Source organism: Trichosurus vulpecula (assembly GCF_011100635.1).
Source record: "Trichosurus vulpecula isolate mTriVul1 chromosome X unlocalized genomic scaffold, mTriVul1.pri SUPER_X_unloc_1, whole genome shotgun sequence".
Classification (NCBI taxonomy): Eukaryota; Metazoa; Chordata; class Mammalia; order Diprotodontia; family Phalangeridae; genus Trichosurus; species Trichosurus vulpecula.
Genome location: NW_023494377.1, coordinates 3880877 through 3907539, shown reverse-complemented (window position 1 = coordinate 3907539; position 26663 = coordinate 3880877). Strand labels below are relative to the sequence as shown.

Sequence of the window (26663 nt, the reverse complement as noted above, 5' to 3'; positions counted from 1 at the left end):
TGCCTTACTGTGTCACAGAAATAACTGGCTTCTCAAAAACAAATCGGGAAGAGGCCATGCCCTGTTAGGTCCTGCTAGGCCAGAAAGGCTACAAGGATGGGCCCCAGTGGCATGCTTTTGTTTGCTGCTAGAGGATTGAGCAATCCATATTCAGAGAAGCTCATCCCCATACTGGCTCTGGGGTGTTGACTCTGACCATGTCGACATTCATGGAACTTCTATTAAGTCACTGAGGAGTTGCAATGTGGGTTGGCGGAGTGAGTAGCCACCCTGATAAAATCACAGGTTGTTGAAGTGTTGAAATAACAGCTGCTAAAAATAGTTTGGGAGACTTGCCACCCAACACAGAGGTTGAGGATGTGGCAGACTGAAGGATTTGTGGGAAGTACTGGAGGTAGGAAGTTGCCCAAGGGGGATTCCTATTGAGAGTCGAACATGAGGGTGAATGATGAGGTCTTAGGGCAGACTCTGATGTTCATAAAATAAGGATCTTGAGGGGAAAAACCCCATGCATGGCAAGCTGGCACAGCAGTGCCAAAGCTAGCACGCCTGGGGGAATGGGCCTGGCCCACTGGGCCTGCTTACCTTTCGTTAGTTTCGATGTCAAAGCAGAATCTCTTGTCGATGGATTCTGTCTTCCTCCTAACACAGTACTTCAAAGTTAAGTCCACAGGTCCCTGGTGAGCAGGAAAGATTAACAGCCATGTGGGAAAATGTGAAAGGATGACATTGATACCTCCTGCAAAAGTGCCAGTCACCTGGAGGAAGTGTGTAAAGGCACAAGGAGTAAGCTGTCTCCTCAGCGGGAAGCCCATCCCTCTAGATGGGCTCCCCATGAGGCAGAGTGGCAAATGGCCGAGACCCAGGAGAGGGGCTCAGCGCCATGAGACTGCACAACAGGAATAGGAACCCTTACCGTGCGCCTCTCCAATAAGAGGGGGCACTGGATCTGGGACACAATATTGGCTCTGCCATTTATTGCATAAGGGCCCATAGGGAGGCCACTTCCCATCCCTAGGACTCAGTTTCCAACACTGTAAAACGGGGGACTTGTGACTCTGAGGTCTCTTCCAACTCTAGAGCTACAATCTTCTGGATGACCTTGGGCAAGTCTCTTCCCTTCACTGGGCCTCAGTTTCCTCTTCTATAAAACAAAAGGATTGACCTAGATGGCCACTGAGGTCCTTTTTCTGCTCTCGCTCTAGGATCCTGTGATCTCCTGGAGCTGCTAAATAAGAAAGCAGCATATGGAAGAGGGAAGTCATCTTCCCTGGGCTCTCATCTGGGCCCCTGGTGACCACTGAGTCTCTGACTCCTCTGCCCTTCACCACTCCTGGGGAACCTATACACATACTATAGATCACTCACGTTCACTCTTGCCAAAGCTACCATTTCTAGGTCAAGACTTTACCACCCTTCAGCTGGACTCGTGCGGTAGCCTGCTACCAGTATCTCTCTCTTCATAAAGGCACTGCTCTGACCCCATCATTCCAAGACCTAAATGGCTTTCCATTGACTCAAGGCAGTAAAAGGAGACCTTCTAGACTGGCTGCCTCACCTTCATCCCACACCATCTCTTTCCAGCCTTAGCTGCCACCACTCCACTAGACACATCCTGAGCTTATACTGACTGGCATTCATGACTGGTCCCAGCTTCCCACCAACTGTTCCCTCTGCCTATGGCTGCCCTTCTCCCACCTCCCCATTTTGCCCATTGAAATCCCACCCTTCCTTTACAATTAACCTCAAGGGCTATGTCTTCACCAATCCATACTCCCATCATACCACCAGCCAGGAGGGAGCTCTCTCTCCTTTGAACCTCTTAGAAAGAAAAATAAGGGTAGCCAACCACTCCTGGTTATACCTTCCTCCAGGCACTTTTGACCTAAGGTCCACAGATTAGATAGATTTCATGAGGGCCAATGACTTTGGAAGTCAATGGAAGAACATTACATCTTTGTTTTTACTAACCTCCAAGTGAAATATAACATCCCCTTCAGTGATTTAAAACATTATAATAAGAAGGGGTCCATAGGCTTCAAAGAAAAGGGTAAAAACCCCTGCCTTTAGAGCCAGTCCATTCTGGTCTTGTCTGTAGACTTCTCTCTACTGGTCCACACCCCAGAGGTACTGGAGAAATGTCTGATTTCTCTACCAATGCCACCATATATGTAAAGCAGCAACCCCAGGTAGGAAAGGGGCCAGACAATTCTAACCTGAACTTGAATGCACTCATACACATCGATCTGTGAAAAGCAGACATGTACCTAGCCTGGGGTCATCGCAGTTAGAACCCAAATCCAAGAGATCATAGGACTTTAAGCTGGAAGAGACCTCAGAGGCCATTATTTTACAGAGAGAGATACTGAGGCTCATGACTTGCCCAAGGTCATACATAGGAACCTAGATCTAGAGTTAGAAGAGACCTCAGAAGGCACAGGTAGGTGGCACAGTGAGTAGAGCACCAGCCCTGGAGTCAGGAGGACCTGAGTTCAAATCTGACCTCAGACATTTGACACACTTACTAGCTGTGTGACCTTGGGCAAGTCACTTAACCCCAATTGCCCTGCCTACCCTCCTCCAAAAAATGCTAGAAGAGACCTCAAAGCCTACCTAGTTGAATCTTCTCATTTTACAGAGGGGGAAACTGAGGCCCAGGAAAGAAGTAAGTGGTCAATCTGAGAATCAAACCCAGGCCCACAGGTTCTAATAGCGAGGCTCCTTCCACTATACCATGACATCTCTCCACATCTCTGCTTCTCCCTGCCCCCAGGCCACCCCCCCATTTTATGTTTCTTTCTGTATTTGTCTCATTTCCCCTATGAGCTGCTTGAGGGGAAGAGCTATGTCTGTCTTACTAATCTTCATCTCTGCCATAGTATCTAATATAGGCCTTGCATGCCAAAGCTACTCAGGGAAGATTTGTTTAAATAATAATAACAGTGACTAGCATCCATATACCATTTTAAGCTTTGCAAAGTGCTTACAAATATTGTTTACAAATTAGAAATACTGTCTCATTTTTTCCTCATAGCAACCCTGGGAGGTAGGTGCACTATTATTATCATCCCCATTTTACAGATAAGGGAACTGAGGCAAATAGAGGTCACTCAGCTAGTAAAAGCTTGAGGCAAGATCTGGACTCAGGTCTCTGTGACACAGGTACTGTTAATGGTTCACATTCATAGACTACCGAGGAGATAAATCACTGTGAAGAAAGGACCCGCCCTCACTGCTCCCACCAATGTCAACTGGTGACCAAGTGTCATTTATGGGCAGGCAAATCGAAGAGCTGTAGGAGTGGCATCACCAGGCCCACTGCCAATCCAGACTCCCATAGCCACCATCCTGGGAAGCCATGCCTGTGAGGATGAGACCGTACATCTACCCCTGCTGGTGCTACTGCCCCACCCTTTTCAGCAGCCACAGCTACTAAAAACCCATTAAAAAACTTTCTGGCCCCCACAGGCCTTGGCATGGGCAAATGGTTCAACCTCAGATATGGATCTGATTTTGTCAGAAGAAATGCCATGCAAAGAGAGGCCTGAGTGTCGGCTTTGCGGTTGCACCGCAAAGACCAGGGAACTTTTCCATTTGGTTTGCTGCTCAAGCCTTCTTCGTGTGTCATGTCTCCCATTAGAGTGTGAGCCTGGAGGGCAGGGGCTGTCCCACGTTTGTCCTTGTATCCACTGTATTTGACACACACCAGGCAGTTAATCAATATTCCATTGATTCATCCATTCATCCATTCATCCCCTTCCACCCTTGACCTCAGCTAATGCAAGGATTATTAGCTGCATTTTACAGGTGAAGAAATTGAGCTTTCAGAAGGGTTTTGTGACTGGCCCCAGGTCCCCTGGTTATTAAGAATTATTAATAAATTATATTAAGAATAAACTATCATAATTAATTAGTCTTAATAAATTACTATTCATTAAGAATTGCTAGCCTCCGGACTCCCACTAGAAAGCCATGCAAATCCAGTTATTCGAGGAATTACTGCCAATATCTTCCTGGGAGGGCGTCCATGCTGGTCCAAGCAGCACCTGGGGTATCTGGGCTGAAGCACTAAGGACAGACTGCTGGCATCTAATCTGTCTAGAAATTAGGATGCTACTTTGAGTCATCCTTTAGATAAACGGATACATAGGGACCGCTGGGGCAGCGCTGTGGACCAAAATGGAGAGCTCAGGGGCTGACTCAGGAGAACAGCCTCCACATCTCCACTCCTTAAAGGTTTACAAGCAGCCTCATCAGAGAAGTCATTAACAGCCCCATCCCCAACCCTCCCCACTTCCAAATTTCCCTCTTTCCATCAAAGACACCACCATCCTGCAGTCTCCCAGGATTATCGTATCATTGGCCCAGATGCCTCGCTTTTCATCACTCCCCATGATCATTTGCCAGATCTTGCCATGTCTAGTATCCGACTCCTCTCTCCTCACACAGGCACATCCTTGTCACTCAGGGCCCTCACCACCTCTCAGCTGGTCTCCCCTTGCCCAGCCTCCTAATTAGTCTGGCTGCCTTAGATCTGTCCCCAGTCCCATCTGTCCTTCACACTGCCACCAAAGTGATTTTCCCCTACATAATCAACCTGACTGGCTCCCTATTGTCTGTAGAATAAAATTTAAACTCTGTTTTGCTTTTAAAGACCTTCACAATCTGGCTTCCACTGATCCTTCCAGACTAACTGGATTTTATTCTCACTCCCAGCTAAACTGGCCTTCTCTCTGCTCCTTACATATGACTCTTAATCTCCCCTCTCCTCTCCTTTGCACTGGCCATCCCAGATGCCTGGAATGCACTCCCTCCTTGTCTATGTCTCACAGAGGCAGCTTTCTGTGTTTCTTCCTTGAAAACGCAGCTCAAGCATCACCTTCAACACAAAGCCTTTCCTGATCTCCCCCAAATGCTAGCACCCTCCCACCCAAACCACCCCATGCTTAATTATTTGGCATTTATTTGTTTTTATTCTCTTTATATTTATTTTGCACATACTTATATATTTGTACTTACTGTTTCCCCTGTTACAAAGTAAACTTCTTGAGAATAAAGGCTGTTTCATTCATTTTACTTCTATCTCTAGTGCCTGGCACAGTGCATGCCTTATAAATGCTTAATCCTTGATTAGAACAAGGCTGTCAGGTAGATGGTATGATTACTGTTATTCCCATTTTAGAGATGGAAATAAGTGTTGGGAGGTAGGATGTGAACTCAGGGCCAAGGATCACAGATTTTTAGAGCTAGATGGGAAGCCATCTAGTTCAGTCTGTACTCAAACAAGAATCCACATTGTAACGTGCCCATTAAGTGATGACTCAGCCTCTGCTGTTAGACCTTCAAGAGGCAGGAAAACACCACGTCCAAAGGTAACCCATTGCACCTTGGGAGAGTTCCATTGTTGGGAAGGTTTTCCTGACCTCAAGTCTCAATTTGCCCCTTTGTAACTTCTACCCATTGTTCCCGGTTCTGCCCTCTCTGGCCAAATAGGATGAGCCAGATCCTTCTTCCACATGACACTCCGCCAAATACTTCAATACAGCAATCTAGTTATGCATGTCATTTATGCCTTTGTGAAGTCATTCATCAAAATGTCACACAGCATAAGGCAAAGCACAAATCCCTGTGGCACTCCACTGGAGACTTCCTTCAAAGTGGACATAAACCCATTAATGACTGCTTCTTGAGTCTGGACTTTCAACCAGTTCTAAATGCTGATCATATTGTATCTAACCTCCCTCTATCTTTTCCGCATGAATTGCACAAGAGACCTGATCAAACATTTCACTAAAATCTAGGTAAAGTGTACTTCTGCAGAAGAGAAGTTTGGCATGACTTGGCATTGGTAAAGCTGCTTTTCCCAGCTGTTCACTAATGATTTCCTTTCTAATCTATTCTCCAATTTTGCAGGACAAGTTGTCTGCCTTCTTTTCTAAATCAGGGCGATGTGTTCCTTTTTCCAATCCTGGGGAACCCTTTTCCACAACTTTTCAAACATCCCTGACTATGACTCAGCCTTCAGTTAGACCAGTTCTATCAGTGCCTGAAGATGTCATTCGTCTGGGCCTGGTGAGATCTGAATCATCAAAGACAGCCAGGCGATCACCTACTATCTCCTAATGACCTCACAAGAAGTATATTGTGGGTAGCAATTCCCTGGGAGCTATTCTTGTTTGCTCCTCTCTAGTCCAAAGGTTAGTCTCCTTGGAAGAAAAAAAAATGGGACCAGAATAAAAACTGAATAACTCTGCTTTCTCTCCCATTTGCAGAGTTTTAAAATACATGCCATTTTCTTGACCTTAGCTTCACCAGCCTGAAAACTCTGCCCCTTGGAACTCTGGTTGCTTTTCTCAGAGTACTGCCCATGCTTTTCTACTTGTCCTTTGTTACCTGCCCTTGCTTCCATCTCTACGCAGAACTTCACATCTAAGTCACTTGTTGAGTTCCCTGTGCATCTATATCTCATCACACGACTTCTCATTTTCCTCCTCTACAGAACTGTTTGCCATTGTTTCTTTAGAAATTCATTCTTATGAGTTTCCCATCCCGCACTGACTTCCTTGTAGAACTATAAACCATGGGATCCCTTCCTGAGCCCTTTGAAATCTGCTGTCCCCAAGATTAAGGGGCAGGTCGGGTTCTACCAACTTTGTTCTTCTTCTCTATTATAAACTCTAATTATGCAGTCACTTCCTCTCCCCTACCCCCACCTCAAAGTTCCCAATGCAGCAACCAGTTCCTTCCTGTTAAGGACAGAACAGAATTTCCCCCTTGTTGGTTCCTCAACCTTTTGGAAGAGGAAATTATCCTTAAGGTAAGTGAAAAAAGTGCTAGCTGTTCTGCTTCTGGTTGAAAATGGCAGCAACTGTCATAAATGAAGTCCCCCATCACTATCACACAATGACTCTGTGCCAAAATAGTGGTATGTTGGATCAACTCCCTATCTATTTCCTTTTGCAGTCTAGTTGAGCTGGAGTATTCTACAACGAGAAAATCACTTCTGTTTTTCCCTCCATTGACCTTCACCCAAACGCTCCTCACCATGCTTCCTTCCTCTGGTGAATTGATTTCCCCACATGAGTATACCTTCTTAATATACAGTGCTATCCCATCTGACCCCTTTGACTTGTCTTGTTTCTTTGGGAGGAGAGCAAAAATAATATTCATCAAGAGTCACATTCCAAGGATGGATTTCCTCCCACCAATTCTCAATATCACCTGTAAAGTCAATTTTGCCTCCTTGAATAAGGGTCTCTAGTTCCTCTTACTTGTTACCTAAACTTGGGACATTTGGGCACAGACATTTGCAAGGAGACATAAGAAAGTTTTCTTAAATGAGCAATGAAAAGAAACAGAAGAAAACAAACAGAATGGGAAAGACAAGAGATCTCTTCAAGAAAAACTAGAGATATCAAAGGGAAAGTATCACGCAAAAATGGGCATGATAAAAGACAAAAAAAGATGGCAGGGATTTAACAGAAGCAGAAGAAATTAAAAAGAGGTGACAAAAATACACAAAAGAACTACACTGGAAAGACCTTAACATCATCAATAACCACAATGATTTGATTACTGATCCAGAGCTAGACATCTTGGAGAATGAAGTCAAGTGGGCCTTAGGAAGCATCGCTAACAATAAGGCTAGTGGAGGGGATGGAACTCCAGCTGAGCTATTTAAAATTCTAATGCTGTTAAAGGGCTGCACTCAATATTCCAGCAAATTTGGAAAACTCAACAGTGGCCACTGGATTGGAAAGGATCAGTTTACATTCCAATCTTAAAGAAGAGCAATGCCAAGCAATGTTCAAATTACCTAACAATTGTGCTCAATGCACATGCCAGCAAGGTTATGCTTAAGATTCTGCAAACTAGGCTTCAGCAGGATGCGAACCAAGAATTACCAGAAGAGCACGCTGGTTTTCAAAGAGGCAGAGGAACTAGAGACCAAATTGCCAACATTCATTGGATTATGGAGAAAGCAAGAGAGTTCCAGAAAAATCTACTTCTGCTTAATTGATCACACTAAAGCCTTTAACTGTGTGGATCACAACAAAATATGGCAAGTCCTCAAAGAGATGGGAGTACCAGATCATCTTTATTTGTCTCCTGAGGAACCTGTATGTGGGTCGAGAAGCAACAGTTAGAACCAAACATGGAACAACTGATTGGTTTAAGATTGGAAAAGAAGTATGACAAGGTTGTATATTGTCACCTTATTTATTTAACTTAGAGTACATGATGCAAAATGTTGGGCTGGATGACTCAAAAGCTAGAATCAAGGTTGCGAAGAGAAATATCAACAATCTCAGACATGCAGACGATACCACTCTCATGGCAGAAAGTAATGAGTAATTAAGAAGCCTCTTGATGAGGGTGAAAGAGGAGAGTGTAAAAGCTAGCTTGAAGCTTAACATCAAAAAGTTAAAGATCTTGGCAACTGGTCCTATCACTTCCTGGCAAATGGAGGGAGAAGAAATGGAAGCAGTGTCAGATCTTATATTCTTGTGCTCAAAGATCACTGCAGACAGCAATTGCTGTCATGAAATTAAAAGGCTATTGTCCTTGGACGGAAAGATATGGCAAATATGGACAGCATAATAAAAGGCAGAGACATCACCTTGCCAAAAGGGGTTTGCATAGTCAAAGCTATGGTTTTTCCAGTAGCAATGTATGACTGTGAGAGTTGAACTTTCCCAGGAAAACTGAGCACTGAAGAATTGATGTTTTTGAATTGTGGTGCTGGAGAAGACTTTGGAGAGTCCCTTGGACAGCAAGGAGATCAAATCAGCCAATACTTAAATAAACTAATTCAGGCCATTCACTGGAAGAGCAAATACTGAAGTTGAAGCTTAAATACTTTGGCCACATAATGAGAAGATGGGACTCGCTGGAAAAAACCCTGATGTTGGGAAAGACTGAAGGCAAAAGGAAAAGGGGCTGGCAGAGGATGAGATGGAGAGATAGTGTCATGGGAAAAATGAATATGAGCTTGGACAGACTTTGGGAGATAGTGGAGGATAGATGGACCTGGCATGCTATGTTCCACGGGGTCACAAAAAATCAAACATGACTGACCGACTGAACAACAAATTTGCAGCCATAAGTTTTACTAATGGGCTCCTTTCTTGGATTTCGCTACTTGTGAACTGGTTTGTTCTGTGAATAATTCTGCTTCCTTCCCTGTAGTTACTACTGATGGAATCTAATTTGATGGATATACCATAAGCAGTTTTTTCCTCCCCCATTCTTTTTTAGTCCAATGCCCTTTCCATGACATTTGCAGGACATTAAGCATAGACATTCTCATCAGCTTTGGCTCTTTTATTAAGTATATGCCAACCCTGATCAGGAAACTATCATTCCTATATTTTAAGCTGTGATCCAGAAATCCAGATCCCATTCTCAGGCACCAGATGTTTGCTTCCCAAATCAGTTTTTACCTTCTGTGTCTTTTGCTTTCAGGGCACAACAAGGTTGAAAACACAACTCATGCCCCTTTGGTTTTGTGCAGGAGATGTAATCTTTGGCAATGCTTCCAATAAGTTTCTTTCTGCCACTTCTGAATTACCAATAAGTGGGTAGAAGCCATCATTTTGACAAGTCTTAGGAGTTTCACTCTTCTGTTTTGGAAACATGCCCTGGGAAGACAATGAATCTCTATCTTGTTCTCATTAGGCCAAAGCAAGGAACTATCTATCACCGTTCCTCTTTTCTTCCTCAGATCCTTGCTGGACGATGGGGACAGATTGTTTTCATTTCTTAGAGAACCAGTGCTCCCTTCCTCTCCTCATCTTTTTTCTCATGCTCCTCTGGGTGACACAGATCCACTGCCCAACCTTCATGACAGAGTTTAAATTTCCCCATTTCAGATACTTTTCCCTTGTTTTTTTCTCCCCACGTTGAAGCCTTCTCCCATTTTTAAAAAAGAAACATTCCATTGTCCCTTGTGGGGAGAGTCAGTCCTTGAACCCTTCACCTTCTCTTTGAGGAGGGAGGGCAGCCCCCACCTTGAACAGAGATAGCACTTCCTTGGCTGTGGCAGAAAGGCGAATAGCGCACACTTACGGCAAGTGACGGCTGACTTTTTCCTGCTCTCCACATTGAGAGAAACACTTGGGTTTTAGAGCCTAAAGAGCTAAACTCGGCTTTATCTCCCCTCCTTCGTTGACTTGGTGTCCTCACTGTCCTTCCTGACTTTCCTCTCACTCACCTCTCATGTGCTTTATCCATTTACTTCTTACCAATTAACTCGACCAATCTGTTTCATTTGTTACTATGCTTTACTAAATCTTTCTTTAACTTGTCCTTTTCCTGAGTCTTTGCCGTCTCTATCACTTGCTCCCTGTAGACTGAGTTCTTTAGCTTCAGTTCTTAAGTCTTTACTCAAGCTCTCCTCCCCAAATTTAACCTCTGACCTTCTTACAAACCTAGGGCACCTCCTCCATTTCCTGCTCCTTTTGGTCATCTCCCTGAGTCATTCCCTTCTTTCCTGCTTCTTTCTCCCATGACCTGGAAGTTGGAAGTATAATCTGGATGGAAAGATTTGCCTTAAGTTTTCTCAAATTTCCCAGACTCCTCCACATTTCTCCTCCTGTATCTCAGAATCACCCTGCCAATCTCCTACTCCTCATTCAGCTCAGACTCTTCTCTCTTCTCTTGCTATTTCCCTTAGCACTTTCTATGGTACCACATTGCCCCCAAAGATCACGACTGGGGCTTCATGCAGCTATCAGCAGCAGCAGGCATGCCTCCCTCAAACAAGTGATGAAACAGCGCAAAGAACAGTGTGGAAAAGAGAGGGGAAGGGAGGTAGCCTGGAGGAAGGGCACAAAATGCAATTTTAAACCCACAAGTATGCCAATAAATGACCCAGTGATGAAGTCAAGGAACCTTGGACCAACTAAGTGACTTGGTTCCACTCCCACCATTATTAGACTCCAGAAACTGCTTGAGAGTATACAGGGAAGCATGGTTTTTAGAAGAGAAAAATCTGAAATTCATTGGATTGTATGTCCAATGAGGTAGAAGAGCCTAAGGGATAAAGAGCTAGCCTTGGATTCAGATCTGGGTTCAAGTCTCACCTCGGCCAAATACTGGCTATGCGACCCTGATCAAGTTGCTTTTTGCCTCTCAATGACTCAGGCAACTCTAAAGTTGTAGAGAAAGCAAGGTTCTCTCTTCAAGGAGGAAATCTCCTACTAGGAGTTCCTGACAAAGATGAAATCATAGGTGTGCTCCAAAAATGTGATGATGAGTGCTGAGTCCCTGAGCAAACAGCAGTATAAAAATCTAATGGACCCATAAATGACAAAGGGGAAGGAGATCAAGGTGGAAAAACAGGGAACTCCTTTACCAACAGATTTTTAATGTGGATAAGACAGGATCAAGGGCAGGTAATAGAGGAAGCATAGAGAAGAATGGTAGCATCCTAGAAGGAGAGAATCAGGGATACTAACACTCCAAATTAGCTAAGGAGAGTCCAAAAAGTTAAGGCATCACAGACTTTAGAGCTGGAAGGGACACCTAGTCCAACCCATACCTGAATCTACGTCTCATGAGGGGTCACTGGGCTTCTACATGAAAAACACCAGTGAAGGAGAAGCCACTAAAGCCCAAGCAGCACCACAACTATGAGAGGGCAACTGGAGCTTTGGCCCAGGGGGTTACAATTTAGAATGAACCAATCACTGTCTCCAGGTATGCTTCCTCTTCAAGAAGCTACATCCCAGGAGAGCTCCTCCCCACTTGGCCCCACAATCAGGGATGGCAGCTTCATCCTGGGATGAGTTTCTCAACTGTGTTTGGTACAAGGAATCAGCATCCAAGCAACATACACAACAACTAAATGTGAGAAGTAGACAATTCCTAGGGTGAAAACTCAGATCAAAGATCACCTATAATTTAGTAAATAGATCCTAGGACAGTATCTATGACAGTGAGAGGTTAAGTGACTTGCCCAAGGTCATACAGCTAGTATTAGATGAGGAATTTGAACTCAGGTTTTCCTGACTTTTAGTCCAGCACTCTATGTACCTTGCTATGCAGCACCTCCCCCTCCAAACACACACAGAGTTAGTTAGCTGACAAGTATTAAGCACCGACTACGTGGCAGGCACTCTGCTAAGCACTAGGGAAACAACTGGGAGAAGAGGAAGGCACATACAAATATCAGTAACAAATTGCAATAAAATACAAAGGGAAGGGAAATCAGAAGGGGATACAGAAGCAAGTAAAAGGCATTTATAATGAATATTTGACTGGAGTTCATAGGTAGCTACTCCTTTGAAGCCACAAGCAGTCCTTCGAAGTTCACAGTCCTAAGCATGGCTTTAGTTCATTTCTTTGTTTGATGTTTTTTGCTGATGATTATTAAATTCTTAAAAAACCATGAAACTAAAATGGATGACTCTGCCATTGTGAACACTGGTGTGTCCAAGGAAGCCACTCTCCTGGTCCTCTCAGCTCCACTAGAATGGGAATATCACTTCCTCTTTCCTGTCACCATGGGCAATTCCTCGCCGCCAGCTGCTTCATCCACTGTTTTTGCACCTGCCACTTGACAAAAAGGGAAGAAGAGCAAGACAACTGAGCTGGTCTTCCTCTAAGAGGATATGAAAGTGGTCTGGTTTCCTTTTCTTGGTATCTACAGTGGCTGATGTTCAAGCACGCAGAGAAAGGATTGAATGGAGTGTACTTAGGAGACATAGGACTTTAAGATCCATGATGATGGAAAAAAATGCACAGGATTGAAGGCCTGCACCATTAAGTAAGCTTTCCTGGCCCACAATGTGGAATGGGAAGAGTTCTCTGGCTGTCTTAAAATGGAGACTACCATTAACAGATGAAGAATTTTTTCTGAGTGCTGATTTCACCACAAGGTGGCATTCATGGCCACAATCTGGATCAGGACTTGGGTCCATCCCATGATCTCTGGGATTTTCTCTATCCCCCATGCATAGAATGCTCTCTCTACTCCTCTTTTTCTACCTCCTCTTCCTCTTCTTCTCTGACTGCTTCTCCTCCTCCTCTTCTACCACTCTTCATCCTCTTCCTCCCCCACCTCCTCCTTTTCCTTTTTTTCTCCTCCTACTCTTCCTTTTCCTCTTCTTCCTCCTTTTTTCTTCTCTTCGTCCTCCTCTTCTGATTCCTTCTCCTCCTCCTCCACCTTCTCTTTTCTCACTGTCTCCTTCCTCCTCCACCTCCACCTTTTCCTTTTTTTCTCCTCCTCTTCCTTTTCCTCCTCCTTTTTTCCTTCTCTCCATCCTTATCTTCTTCTGATTCCTTCTTCTTCTCCTCTTCCTCCTCTTCTTCCACTCTTCAACCCCTTCTTTTCCCTCTTCTCCTTTTTTTCTTCTCCTCTTGATCCAACTCTTCCTCTTCTTTTCTTCCTCCTTTTTCTCCTCCCCCTCCCCCCTTTTCCTCCTCTTCCTCATCATCATCCTTTTCCTCCTCCCCCTCCTCTTCCTCTTCCCCCTTGTCTTCCTCCTCCCCCTCCTCTTCTTCCTCCCCCTCCTTTTGCTCCTCCTCCTCCCCTCCTCTTCCTCCTCCTTCTTCCCCTCCTCTTCCTCCTTCCCCTCCTTTTCCTCCTCCTCCCCCTCTTTTTCTTCCTCTTCCTCCTCCTCCCCCTTTTTCCTCCTCTTCCTCTTCTTTTACTACTCCTCTTCCTCCTCCCCCTCTTCTTCCTCCCCCTCCTTTTGTTCCTCCTCCCCCTTACCATCCTCCTCTTCCTCCTCCTCCCCCTCCTTTTCTTCCTCCTCCCCCCTTTTTTCCTCCTCTTCCTCCTCCCCCTTATCATCCTCCTCTTCCTCCTCCTCCTCTTCTCTTCTGCTCACTCTCAGCCACTGATGCTGCCTTGGGCAATCTCGTCATGGTGCCTATAAGGAAAAGGATCCTTAAAAGACAGGAAGGAGCAAAGCTCAGCCCAGCCCCCAGCTGTGGAGGCCAGGAGTGAAGGTCTGACCCCTGGGATCCATTCCATACACAAAATTCCAACACAAAAATGCCTGTGGAAGTGTACTGGGCCACAGCCCCCACCTCCCTCAGCAGAATTCAGAAAAGAAGGCCAGGAATCCCCATAGACAGATGTTTAGTCATGAGCCAATGAGGCCATGGGGAAATTGGTGGCGCGGGGGGGGGGGGGGGGGGGGGGGGGGGGGGGGGGGGCCGGAATACAGCTATGTAGAAAGGCACTCTAAGAAAAACAACTTTGGAAACGGATAAATATTAGCAGGCTGTAAGTATCCTGAGCCCATTGAAATAGAGGGAGCCTGTCCTTTCCCAGCTGTGGGGAGCCGGGGTGGGGGTGGGGGGGTGAGATAGCGGACTCAGCTGCCACAGCTCAGCTCCTTCCCCAGTGACTTGAGAACTAGACCTTCTAACTGACATAATCTTAAAGGGTTAAAATGAGGCTTTCTAAAAGAATAGCGATCATATTCAATTCCATTATTCTCACCAAAAAATATCTTTAGTGAGAAAAAAGGTTTCCTGAACTATTAATATAATTTAAAGTTATCTTAAAATAGTATTTATCTCATCTTGTTTAATCTCTATTTTGAATATGTTTTAATATATTGGTAGAGTTTTAAATATGATATGATATAATGTAACATAATATAATACAATACAATATAATATAGATTATATTGTATATAAAATACATTACTTTGCTGCTCAAAATTATTTTTTAACTGATAGGGGCAAGCAATCGAAAAAGTTTGAAGACTGAGGCCCAGTGGTATCAAATGAGGACCACAAATGCCTGGTGGCAGATAAGGATCCAAGTTAAGGATCCCTGTGGGCAGCAGATTGGCTTACTTTTAACATGTAACATTATATATGCTTTGATATATTTGTATTTTGGTAAATGTTTCCCAAGTACATCGCATCTGGTTTAGGTCCCACTGTGGCCTACGTTCGGCCCATGGGCTGCCACATTCAGCATCTCTGCTCTAGAGAATGGCAAGGGATTTGTGGGTATGTGGATCTACTCGATGAGGCCTGTGCTCTGAGCCCCCACCCATTTGGGGAACCTTTACCTTCTCTTTCGAATTTGCTATAATTCAGTGAGCCCGAATCATGCTCCTTTAGCTCAACAGAGCTGGCCCTCTACTGGAGCAAAAAACCATTCTTGGCCAGCTTAAAGAGCATTTACTCTTATCAAAGAATTCAGAGGCAAACAAATTTGATCTTGTACCAAGGAAATAAAGCATAACGATAAGACCTCATTGAGTAGTTGTGACCTTGCCACTCTCTTAATTATATTAGCACCCCCCTCCCCCAAATATAGGGCTGACCTGAACTGAGGAGTTCTAGGAAAAGTATACAGTCATCCCTTCCACATCATGGCGGTTAGGACACAAAGCTCCTGCAATCTGGAAAAACCATGTAAATATTTTTGGCCCTTCTTTCATAACAGAGAAGAAGTCTGAATTTTTTCTTTTTCTTTTATGGGGTGTTTACAGTACCTTATTGTAAAATTTGGGTTAAGTATTTGGTCATAGGTTCTGTGTCTCCTACTGGCCTTAGCATATCATCTGTGGCTTTCACAAAACTCCCCCAAAATTCCCATTTAATTTCTTGTGCTGACCCACAACATCAAAACCTCAATGGGGAAAGTGGCAATGTCCTGCCTTCTCACCTTCTAGCAATCAACAGAGTGCCCACTTTGTGCCTGATTCAGCAGGCAGAGAAGGCAGATACTCCGAAGGCATTCTGACCAATCCTGTGACTTGGGGCACAGGGAGCAGACAAGGTGGCCTTGGGGCCTGGAGACAGGCCTCAGCCCTGTCACTGGCCAAGCCTCCAACTTCTTCTCCCCTCTGACAATGACAAATCAGGGAGCTCCAAGTCAATGGATGGCCCAGGCAAGGGAGCACCTCTCCTTATCCACTCATGCCCAGCCAAATTCTTACCACTTGTAAATTACCAGAGACAGTCACAGGGGCACCCCACTGATGCCAGACTTTACAGAGGCACAGTGGCTTCTGTTCTACATGGATCATATATCACAGTGTCCTTGGCATATACATTTCTTTCCTCCATAAATCTCCTCCAAAACCTACATTCTAGCCTGAGTAACAAATATGGTGGTTCAATACCAAATGGCAGGTTCGCAATTCTTTTCCTTCTAGAATTAATGCCTACAATTTGCATACAGACAAGGAGCAGCAAAGGACACTCTTGTGAATCAAGCCCAGTAAGCAGGACTTCACCGGGTCAAATCTGGCCCCCAGTCCTACATGCTGCACCTTCCCTTGCCCAAAGCTGTTCCCCTGGCCCCTTGAATCCTCTGTCCCTCCCGCCTCAAAAAGCTTCCTCATGGGACCACAAATAGCAGTGCAGACAAGGAGGTCTGGCAGGGTTTTTTTTAGTAAGCAATTCAACAAAGTAAAAGCCCTTAGGCTCCAGGCATCTTTGGAGGTCCTGAGAGAAGGGAAACTTCAAAGGAGGAGAGAGACATATGTCAATATTCCCCCATAGAAACAGGCCATGTGATTATGAGGACTCCCTAAGGGGCTGAACTTCCCATGGGTAGGACCAGAAAAGATCCTTCAGTTTTCCTAATCCAAAGAAAGTCAATGTTTTATAGGCAAGAGGGCCATCATGTCTGTGCTATTTTCTAGATGTGATCTAGACTAGATCTTGGAGAAGGAGAAGAAAACAGATTAACCCTTTAAAAAACCTGGCTAGGCAACAGTGGAGGAGGAGTGAGAGGGGGAGGGGCAGGGAGGGGGGGGAGAGAGAGGGTGTGTGTGTGTGTGTGTGTGTGTGTGTGTGTGTGTGTGTGTGTGTATGAGAGAGAGAGAGAGAGAGAGAGAGAGGGAGAGAGAGAGAGAGAGATTGAGATTCTCACAACAACCAGGTGAGGAAAATGCTCTTTTCATCCCCATTTTACAGATGAGGAACCCAAGACTGAGGCTGGGGTGACATCCTTGGTCAGAGTCAAACAGGCAACAAGTGTCTGAGGTGAGATTTGAGCTCAGGTCTTCCAGACTCCAAATCCACTCCTCCATCCACTAATGAGGAGACACCCTGCTTTAGGCAGTGGCTGTGTTCCTGAAAAAAGTAGTCTGTAAACGGAATTTCTGTAAAATAAGTCACATCTGAATTATTCCTCAATTTCCTTACAGTTCCGTAATGCTTTGAGGTTTGCAAAGTGCTTTTCCCACACTAACACAGTTATTTCAAAGTCCATGGAGACATATTTAAAGAACCTTACAGTGTATCTCTTGATAAAGCCCTAATCTCCCCCTCCCCCATACCCATTATTGTCTCACTTTTGTCTCTGTATTCCAAATAACTAGCACAATGCCTGGTATGTACACAGCAGGCACCTAACAAATGCTTGTTGATTGATTGGTCCTCTTTTGTAACCTTAGGCTTTCATACACTGGGTTTGCATAAAACCAGGTCCACCCACAGTAAGCACAATGTGATACAGTTAAATTGGATCAGAGGACTGCGATGTGAAGCAGGTCTGACTCATGTGGTCCTAGGCAAGTAATGTCACATCCCTGGGGCTCAGTTTCGTCATCTATAAGATGGAAGGTTAGACTAGATGGCCTCAAATGAACCAATATTTATTAAGTGCCTAGCACAGTGCCAGGCACATAGAAGGCACTTAATAAAAGCCTATTCTCTCCATTCCAGCTCTAAATCTGGACCACTCACGTCCTGTCTCTGGGCCTCAGTTTCCTCAACTGTAGAAAAGGGGTTTGGACTCAATGCCTCTGAGTTTGTTCACTCAGCACAATCAGGGCCTGACCTATCACAAAAGAGATCCAAGGATAATTCCACAAAGAGTCAGGAAGGATCTCAGAGGTCACCAATTCCACCTCATACTTGAGGATGCCTTTTACCTGGCCATAGTTTGCATCGCTGTCCCATTTTTTGAGGGTGATGACAAGGACTAGGATGGGTCTGTGGCCCCCTTGCCCTCACTCCCCTTGCTGCCTGAGAGCAGAAAACTTCCAACTTGCATTTGGCCTTGACCTTTTCTCTATCCAGCAAGTATAACTAATGCCTAAATAGCACCCCAGATCATAGTGTCTAGATAGCCAAAGTTCATTAACAACATCAGAGGGAAATACCTGCTGGCTTGTTAAACCCATAGACGGGATATCCTAAAAGTCTTAGTTCCATTTCAAGCTGTTAAAGTTTGAGTATTTAAGCATTCAAAGTAAAGTTATTCCTTCCACATCATGACTTTCCCCATCACAGTTCAGATATATCGTGGGTTGGCACAAGAAATTAAATAGGAATTTTGAGGGAGTTTTGTGGAAGCCATAGGTGACAGACATGTGAAGGCCAGCACACAACACAGAAAAAAGTTTAGAAACTCAGAAATGCATAAGATATATGTGCAGTATTATATAATGTCAACATATTTTATCTTTTAATACCATAATAATTCAAACTTCTTCTCTGATACCAAGGGAGGACCAAAAAAATTCCACATGGATTTTCTAGATTGCATGGGTACCATGCCCCTAACCCCTACAATGTGAAAGAGATAATTGCATTTGAAGTATTTAAGTTTCCATAGCTGTAAAGAGCAATAAGATTTTTGGGATAGCCTATATATTGTTTGGAGTGAGAGGGTAGAAATTAATAGACGCCCGAACTACTTGGATTACTATTAAACAACTAGACTAAGTTCCCTTAGATTGTAAATATTTTGAGACAATTTCTACGCATTGGAATTTTCTTTTTTTTCTTTTTTTAACTAAATGACTCTTGCACACAGGGCATCAAGCCTCAGCCTGCCTCTCTTCACTTTCTTTTCCCTGAAAATAGATACGACATCACTGCTGAGTCTTCTTTTCTCCAGTCTAAACATGCCCATTTCCTATAGGGGATCTTTCCCAATGGAGTGAACTATAAAACACATGCTTAGTGAGAAGCGTGTTGCCACCTAGCAAATGGTTATGTTGAGGAATGTTTCTAGGGATACAATGATGGCTACTGGGCCTGCTTTCAAGGAGTGTACACTCTGCATTAGGAGGCCGAATAAGAGAATGACAGGTATGGAGATAATTCCAGTACAAGACAGCCTATGCTAAGTACCAAGGAGAATTTCTCGAAGTATGAGCCGCTTAGCAGGTGACAAGACAGAAGAATCCAAGTATCTCAATCTTGACGTTGTCATGATAAAGGAAGCCAGAATGAAATATAGCACATAGGTCCTCTTTGGAAACTCAAATAAATAAGTAAGTGGAATTGGTTTTATTGTATATCTAATTTTGTTGTTGAGTCATTTCAGTTGTGTTCAACTCTTTGCGACCCCGTTCTGGGGTTTTCTTGGCAAAGATACTGGAGTGGTTTGCCATTTCCTCTTCCAGTTCATTTTACAGATGAGGAAACTGAGGCAAACGTCTAAAGGCCACCAAAAAAAACCCAAACCCAAAACATCATTTCAAGGAACATTGGGTCATCTTGTATTGCAATGCTTAGGATAATCATTCATAAGACCATTACAAAAATAATTTTAGCTTTTGCACCACCTGTGGCAGAGGAAAATACAGTAAGCCCCTCTAGAATTAAATTAATAGTTCAATAGTCAGTGGTTTCAATGCAAAGACAGATATAGGAGGAAAGTGAAAAATATGTTGGAAAATATGATTCAGAAACAAAAAATCTTGAAGACTGTACAGAAGCTTCAAGCTCATCCATATGGGCAGCTAGGCGATACAGTGGCTAGAGCGCAGGAAGACCTGAGTTAGAATCCTGCCTCAAGCACTTGCTAGTTGTTTGACCTTGGACAAGTCACTTGTCTGCCTCAGTTTCCTCAACTGTAAAATGAAGATAATAGCACCGTCCTCCCAGGGTTTCTTTGAGAATCAAATGAGATAGTATTTCTAAAGTACTCAGCACAGTGCCCGGAACACAGTAGGCACTTAATAAATGCTTGTCTCCTTCCATCCTATATATCATGAATTCTCACTTTAAAAAGAGAGTTAAGAGGCACTGGACATAATGATCACCAAATAATAAAAAGAAAAGTGAAATTGATTACGTTAAAAGATAAGCAAGGACCAATTATGTATGTGAGAATCATTTCTAGAGCAGCTATCTTATATTCTAACACTGACTCATTAGAGCCAAAGTAGAAATCAATATCCAATTAGACAAAGAATAAAAATGAGATGAAGTTATGGCATGCAAGGAAGGCAACTGACCTACTTTACTTAATCAAGTTACTGATGTGGAAAAATGAAAAATGGATATAAGAACAGCTATCACTACAGACTACCATTTCCCCAGGAAAATTTACTTATGTCAATCAACTGCCACAGCAAGGAGATTTTTTTAAAAAACGCTCTAGAAAAATGCTTTGATCTCATTGCCAAGTTGCAGGACAGTGACAAAAGGCAATGCCAGTGGAGTCTAAACTCATTTCTAAGTTCTAACAGAAGAGGTTGGTAGCAGATTATAAGTAGTATCACTCCATAGAATACTGACTGAGTAGAACTAGAGGGGAAAATAAATTTGGAGAAAGTATAAAGAGACCTAACCAAGTAAAATCATCCCTCAGGCATTTCAAGATGAAACTAGAAAGAAGATAACAGATGAAAAATGACAAGCTCTATAAAGATTTTTATACCAATCTTTTTTCTCCATCACACCTCATTTGAATTTGAACATGACAGTCCCTGATGTACTATATGAGGAAACAGAAACAGTACCAAAAAAAAACCCAAGATGGGAAGAACAGTTAGACTAGACCAAATATATCTAAAGGATGTCTGTGCTGGAGATGGCACAATCTGGATGGCTTGGTTCACAAGGTACCCTAAAAAAGAGAAGATACTGAACTCCTAACGGGAAGACTCTTGAGGAAAGTCTTACATCTTACTATTGCCAACCAAAGTGAGGAGAGAATATAAATAACTACTGACCCATAAACCTACTTTCCCATATCTATAAAATCTTTGGCAGAAAAATTTACACATGCATTATGGGCATCATGGACGAAGGGAGACCAGAATAGCGTGCCGTCAATGACATTCTATGGCAGACTTCATCTTTATAGCTGCAATACTGACTGAAAAGTGAAGAGGACAGAAGATCCCACTGTGCATACCGTCTTTTCTTAATCCTCATACTTCTTGACCTCTCTTTTTTTCTTTTTCTTTTCTTTTATTGGTTTAGTATTTTCTTTTCTCCCAGTTACACGCAGAAAAAAATTTTAACATTCGTTTTTTAAAACTTTTAACTTCTATGACTAATGTGAAAATATGTTTAATAAGGATGTATATGTAGAGCCTATATCAGAATGCACATCATCTTGAGGAGAGGGGAGGGGAAGGAGGCAGAGAAAATTTAAAACTCAAAAGCTTATGCAAGTGAATGCTGAAAACTAAAAGCAAGTAAATTAATTTAAAAAAACTTTTGAGTTCCAAATTCTCTTTCTTCCTCCCTCCTCGCTCTCCCTCATTGAGAAGGCAAGCAATTTGATATAGGTTATACATGTGTAGTCATGCAAAACATATCCATAATAGTCACGTTGTGAAAGAAAGCATAGACTAAAAGAAAAAAAAACTTCAGGAAAAATAAAGAAAGTTAAAAAAATGTTTCAATCTGTATTCAGACACCATCGGTTCTTTCTCTGGGGATGGAGAGCATTTTCCATCATAAGTCCTTCAGAGCTGTCTTGGATTGTTGTATTGCTGAGAATAGCCAAGTCGTTCGTAGCTGATTATCTTATAAAATTGTTGTTACTTTGTACACAGTGCGTTCCACTTTGCATCAGTTAATGTAAGTCTTTCTAGGTTTTTCTGAGCATCCTCCTCGTCATTTCTTATAGTACAATAGTATTCCATCGTAATCACATACTTGTTCAGCCGTTCCCCAATTGATGGGTATCCCCTCAATTTCTAATTCTTTGCCCCCAGAAAAGAGCTGCTATTTTGCTATAGTTTGGTACATGTAGGTCCCTTTCCTTTTTGTTTTTTATCTCTTTTGAGATACAGGCCTAATAGTGGTATTGCTAGGTCAAAGGGTATGCATGGTTTTATAGCCCTTTGAGTACATTTCCAAAGTGCTCTACAGAATGGTTGGATCAATTCACAACTCCACCAACACCATTAATGTTTCTTGACCTCTCTTGAAATTGTTTATCACCCTCTCCTCCTGGATAATCTCTCCTCTCTAAATCTTCATGATGTTACTCTCTTTTAATCTTCCTTATAACTGTCTGACCACTCATTCTCAGTTTCCTTCACTGGTTCTTCCACTATGTTAAAGCCCACTAACTGTAGGTGTCCCATACAGCTGTGTCCTGAGCCCTCTGCTCTTCTGCTTTACTTGGTGATCTCCTCAGCTCCCCTGGGTCCAGTTATCATCTCTCTACTAAGGATTCCCATACCTACATATCTCTATATTTAGTACCTAGATATAGATCTCTATAGACCTAGTACCTCTCTAAGCCATAGTACTGCATCTCACCAACTGCCTTGTGGGTACTGCACACTGGATGTCCTGGAGGCATTTGAAACCCAACAAGTCCAAAATGGAACTCATTATCTTTCCCCACAAATGCTCACCTGTTCAAAATCATTATCGAGAGTACTACCTTGAGTCTCCTTGCCTGAAGGCAGACTCCCTGCCTCCCTCTCCTTCCCCCTCTCCGTCTCCCTCTGTCTCTCTTTCCTAAAGCATAGTTCTGACCATGGCACCACCACCAGTAACCACCACTTCAGTGAACTCCAGTGCCTCCTTATTGGCTCCAGGATTACATAGAAAATCCTTAGTTAGGTATTTCAAGCCCTTTAGAACCTGGCCCCTTCCCACCTTCCCAGCCTCCTCCACATACTCTCCAATCCGTTGGCCAATCCAATCCACTGACCTTTCTGTTCTTCACACACCATATTCCATCTCCCACATCTGTGGCTGCAGGTGTGGGCAGTCCACCATCCCTAGTATTCTTTTCTCCCATACTTACACCTGTTCATTTCCCTAGCTTCCTTCAAGATTTGGCTCAAATCCTGCCTTCTGTAGGGGGCCTTTCCTGGTTCTTCCAACTACTAATGCCCTCCTCTCTCATATTTCCTTCCCCCCCCCTCTGTGTGTGTGTGTGTGTGTGTGTATATCTTGCACATACCTAATTATTTCCTAGTTTCCCACATTATAATGGAAGCTCCCTGAGGGCAGAGATTGGTTTTTCCTTTCTTCATAACCTGAGCACTTATAACAAGTGCACAGTAAGTCAACTGAAGTCAATATGGACTTATTAAGCACCTACTACGAGGGAGACACATGCAAATGACTATATTATAAAGGAAACATATTCCAAATAAATTAGAGAAAATCTCCAAGGAAAGGCACTAGCATTCAGGGGATAGGGAAAAGTTTCTTACAAAAGAGAAACCCTTAAGAAATACTTTTTGATAGGCCACTGACTTTGGCAAAGGAGAGAACTGGATATATGATTACATTGGCATGGGGATGGCATCCATTGATAAGCCCATGTGACCTGCTTATGTCACAGGAATCCTAAGTCACATGTGGTGGGAGGAGCTTGCTGAATGAGAGGAACAGGAAAGGGTGGAGCAGGAAATGCTCAGAGCATTAGAGCTGAGGGAGAGAACAGACCTGGCTATGCTGTGAGTGAGTTTGTGGGAAGGCCCCAGCAGCGGGGCAGAAGGTTATGGGATGGAGTCGTTCTCTGCTGGGATAATATGTGTTAATTTCTTTGCTATTTGGATAGATTGGACTTGCTGGTTTTGAGATTTGGTTCTCTGGTGTCTGAATAAATGTTTTGCTTCTTCTGTCTTCTATATGGAGTGTCTGTTATATTTTGTGATTCGGAACCATTCTGGCATACTCATATCGCAACCGTTGCAAATACTGCCTTGGCAATATAAGCCAGTATATGGCAGAGGCACGATCTGAACCCAGGTCTTCCTGGGCCCAGCCCTCTATCCTCTATATGATGTTGCCTCTTGTAAAGGGACCTTGCCTCATAGAAAATAGAACTGAAAACAGAGCATGAAAGAGCTCGAAGGAACCTTAGGACATACGTAACATCCCCTCTTCCCCCAACTCACAATCATACTCCTAAGTTGGGTCCCCCAGTGGGGGGGGGGGTGTGACTGTTGCGTTCATGCTGTACACAGAACATCAGAACTGGTGGATGCAATCTCCCCATATGGAGAAGTCACAGATCCATCCAAGCACCAAATCCCACCCAGGGCCCTGTGCTCTGAATGGATACAAAAACTGCTATAAAACAGCCCCTACTCTCAAGAAGCTTACAGTCTATCAGGGAGATAGAATAGGGGTGTACTGGAGCCAGCTCAAACCTGCTTGCAAGAGCCAACTGTTAAATTTTCAGTGTGAGCATTTACACCTTGGAAATCAGCAAATTCTACAAATCAGGGCTTCATTTATTGTTTTCGTGATTGTCTAGATTTTTAAAAGGAATAGAGAAAATGTTAATAATGTAGGTTAAACCTAAAAGTGTGTTGGGTACACTTTCTTTAGAGAGCTGATTGTTAAATAGTTACCATATGCATATCCCTGGATATGATGAGCACACAAGTAACTATGGTACAAGTGCCAAGGAGAGGTCAGGGCAAAGGGCAAAGACAGGGCACTGCTTCTTGTAAGAAGGCTGATGAGAGCTCTACCACATTTCAGGAGAGATTCTTTTTAAGAGAAGTCACTAATGTTGATTGCAAAGGAATAGACAGGGACAGACCTGTTTAGCTCCTGGTTTTTGCTCCATGGGAGTCATTGTCAGTGTCTTGGTCTCCTTCTCATACTGACAGTAGTACTTCACCCATGATATTCCCAGAGCCCCTGGGACAAAAACAAAGGAAAAAACTCAGTGAAACAATTCTCACTGTAACTTCTAGTCCCCCTCAGACCCAGTTCTTATAGGATGCTCCAGCTGGAAGGGAGCCAGAGGGGGAAACTGAGGACCAAGAACTCACAGGTAGTAGGGGCAGAGCTTGAATTTGAAAACAGGTCCTCCAATTATAAATCAAGTAGCCATCCTATTGCACCCTGGCACCTCCAGAACTGTTCAAGTTCATCACTCCTGTTCTGGCCACCCCTTCTTCCCTTTGCCACCTGGACCCTATATCAGTTCACCCTTGGACTAGCCACCAGCATCCATTTGCAAATTCCTTTGCCCTGCCTCAGTTCATGCCTATCTTCAGCCCTGGGGCCTGGCCACCTCTGCCTTCTCTGTTTCTAATCCCATGGTTAACTCTCCACCCCTCTTCACATCCTCTATATAAGAAGGTGCCCTCTCAATCTCCCTCACGCCTCTGCTGCACCTCATTCCCCTCTCTCCAGGTACAGGGCCCTCACCCAAGTTTAGGGCTGCAGCATCTCTTGCCTGTACTATTACATCTGCCTCCAACTTGGCCTCTCTGCTTCCAGTCTCCTCCAGGCTATTTCAAAGGCTTTCACATTGCTAGTCTCATTTGACTCTCCAGCCATGGGAAGGAGGGAGGTCAAGTCTTGCCATCCCTGTTTGACACTGGAGAAAAGCAAGGCAAGGAAAGCTTAGATGGCTTTTCCAGTGTCACAAAGGTCATGAGTGGCAGAGATAGAACCAGAAAGCATTATTCCACATCTCCTTTCTCTCCTATAATATGGGCCTGAGGAAATCTAGTTCCCTTACATACTGGGGAACGTATGTTTAGATGCCAGCAAGTAACAACTTCTCCAGAAGAGGAAGATATAGTATTCTCTCTATATCAGGAGTCTAAAAAAATCTTACTGGGTTATATCAGGAGACCTGGGTTCAAATCCTGGCTCTGTAACTTGCATCGTGAGTCTGGGTCTCAGTTTTTGCTTAAAAACAACTGCTTCAGATGGGATGACCTCCAAGATCCATTCCAGCTCGAAACTCTAGCAAATCCTGGGTTTAGCTCTCTGGTTACTCCAAACATAATAATTTGGGACAGTGACTGGACTAAAAGGGTATGGGGCCTACAGTGAGAACTTCCAAAGGGAAACACCATCCCCTCCCACACATAAGCGATTCCAGAAAATGAATTCAGAATATTTAGGAGACTGGAAAAGTATGCATCATTTGCAATGTTCAGTCACTGAATTAATTATTCCCTGACATCAGTTAGCCACAACGAAACCAAGAAGTTTTGCCCAACGCATTTTAATTAATTACAATATTGGTAACATACTTTAAGATGCATTACAAGACCAGTCTTCTCCAATCAGACTGTTTCCTCATTTGCCCAGTGAAGATAGTTGGAACTAGGCAATCATTAAGGTCCCTTCCAGTATGAACATTATATGGTCTCTCTCTCTCTCTCTCTCTCTCTCTCTCCCCCCCACCCTCTCCCTCTCCCTCCCTCCCTCCTTCGCTCCCTCCCCTTCTTGTTCTCCCTACCTCTTTCACCCTCTTCCTCTTCCCCCCTTTTCCTCTTCTCCTCCCTCACCCTCACTCTCCCTTTCACTTTCTCTCCTTTTCCTTCTCCTCTTTTCTCTCCCTCTTCCCCTTCCTCTCTCTCTTCCCCTCCTCTTCTCTCCACTGCAGCTCAAAACTCTTGAGCTCAAGTGATCCTCCAGCCTTGGCCTCCCTGCTATCTGCCATTACAGGTGTGCACCAACACACATAGCTGAACACTGTATGTTTGAAGGCCATTTCTAGTTCTGAGAACTATGTTTCAGACCCCTCCAGCTCG

General features: G+C 43.7%; 1 protein-coding gene across 1 annotated transcript in view; it reads right to left on the bottom strand.

Annotated features, from left to right (window-relative positions):
- OPHN1 (oligophrenin 1) overlaps positions 1 to 26663 on the bottom strand; it is a 276933-nt gene that overhangs the window by 78481 nt on the left and 171789 nt on the right. The window contains exons 9-10 of the mRNA XM_036740449.1: positions 24704 to 24804; positions 586 to 677 (exon numbers count right to left, since the gene is read on the bottom strand). Of these exons, the coding sequence (XP_036596344.1) occupies positions 586 to 677; positions 24704 to 24804 (193 nt within the window). The remainder of the gene's footprint in view (positions 1 to 585; positions 678 to 24703; positions 24805 to 26663) is intronic.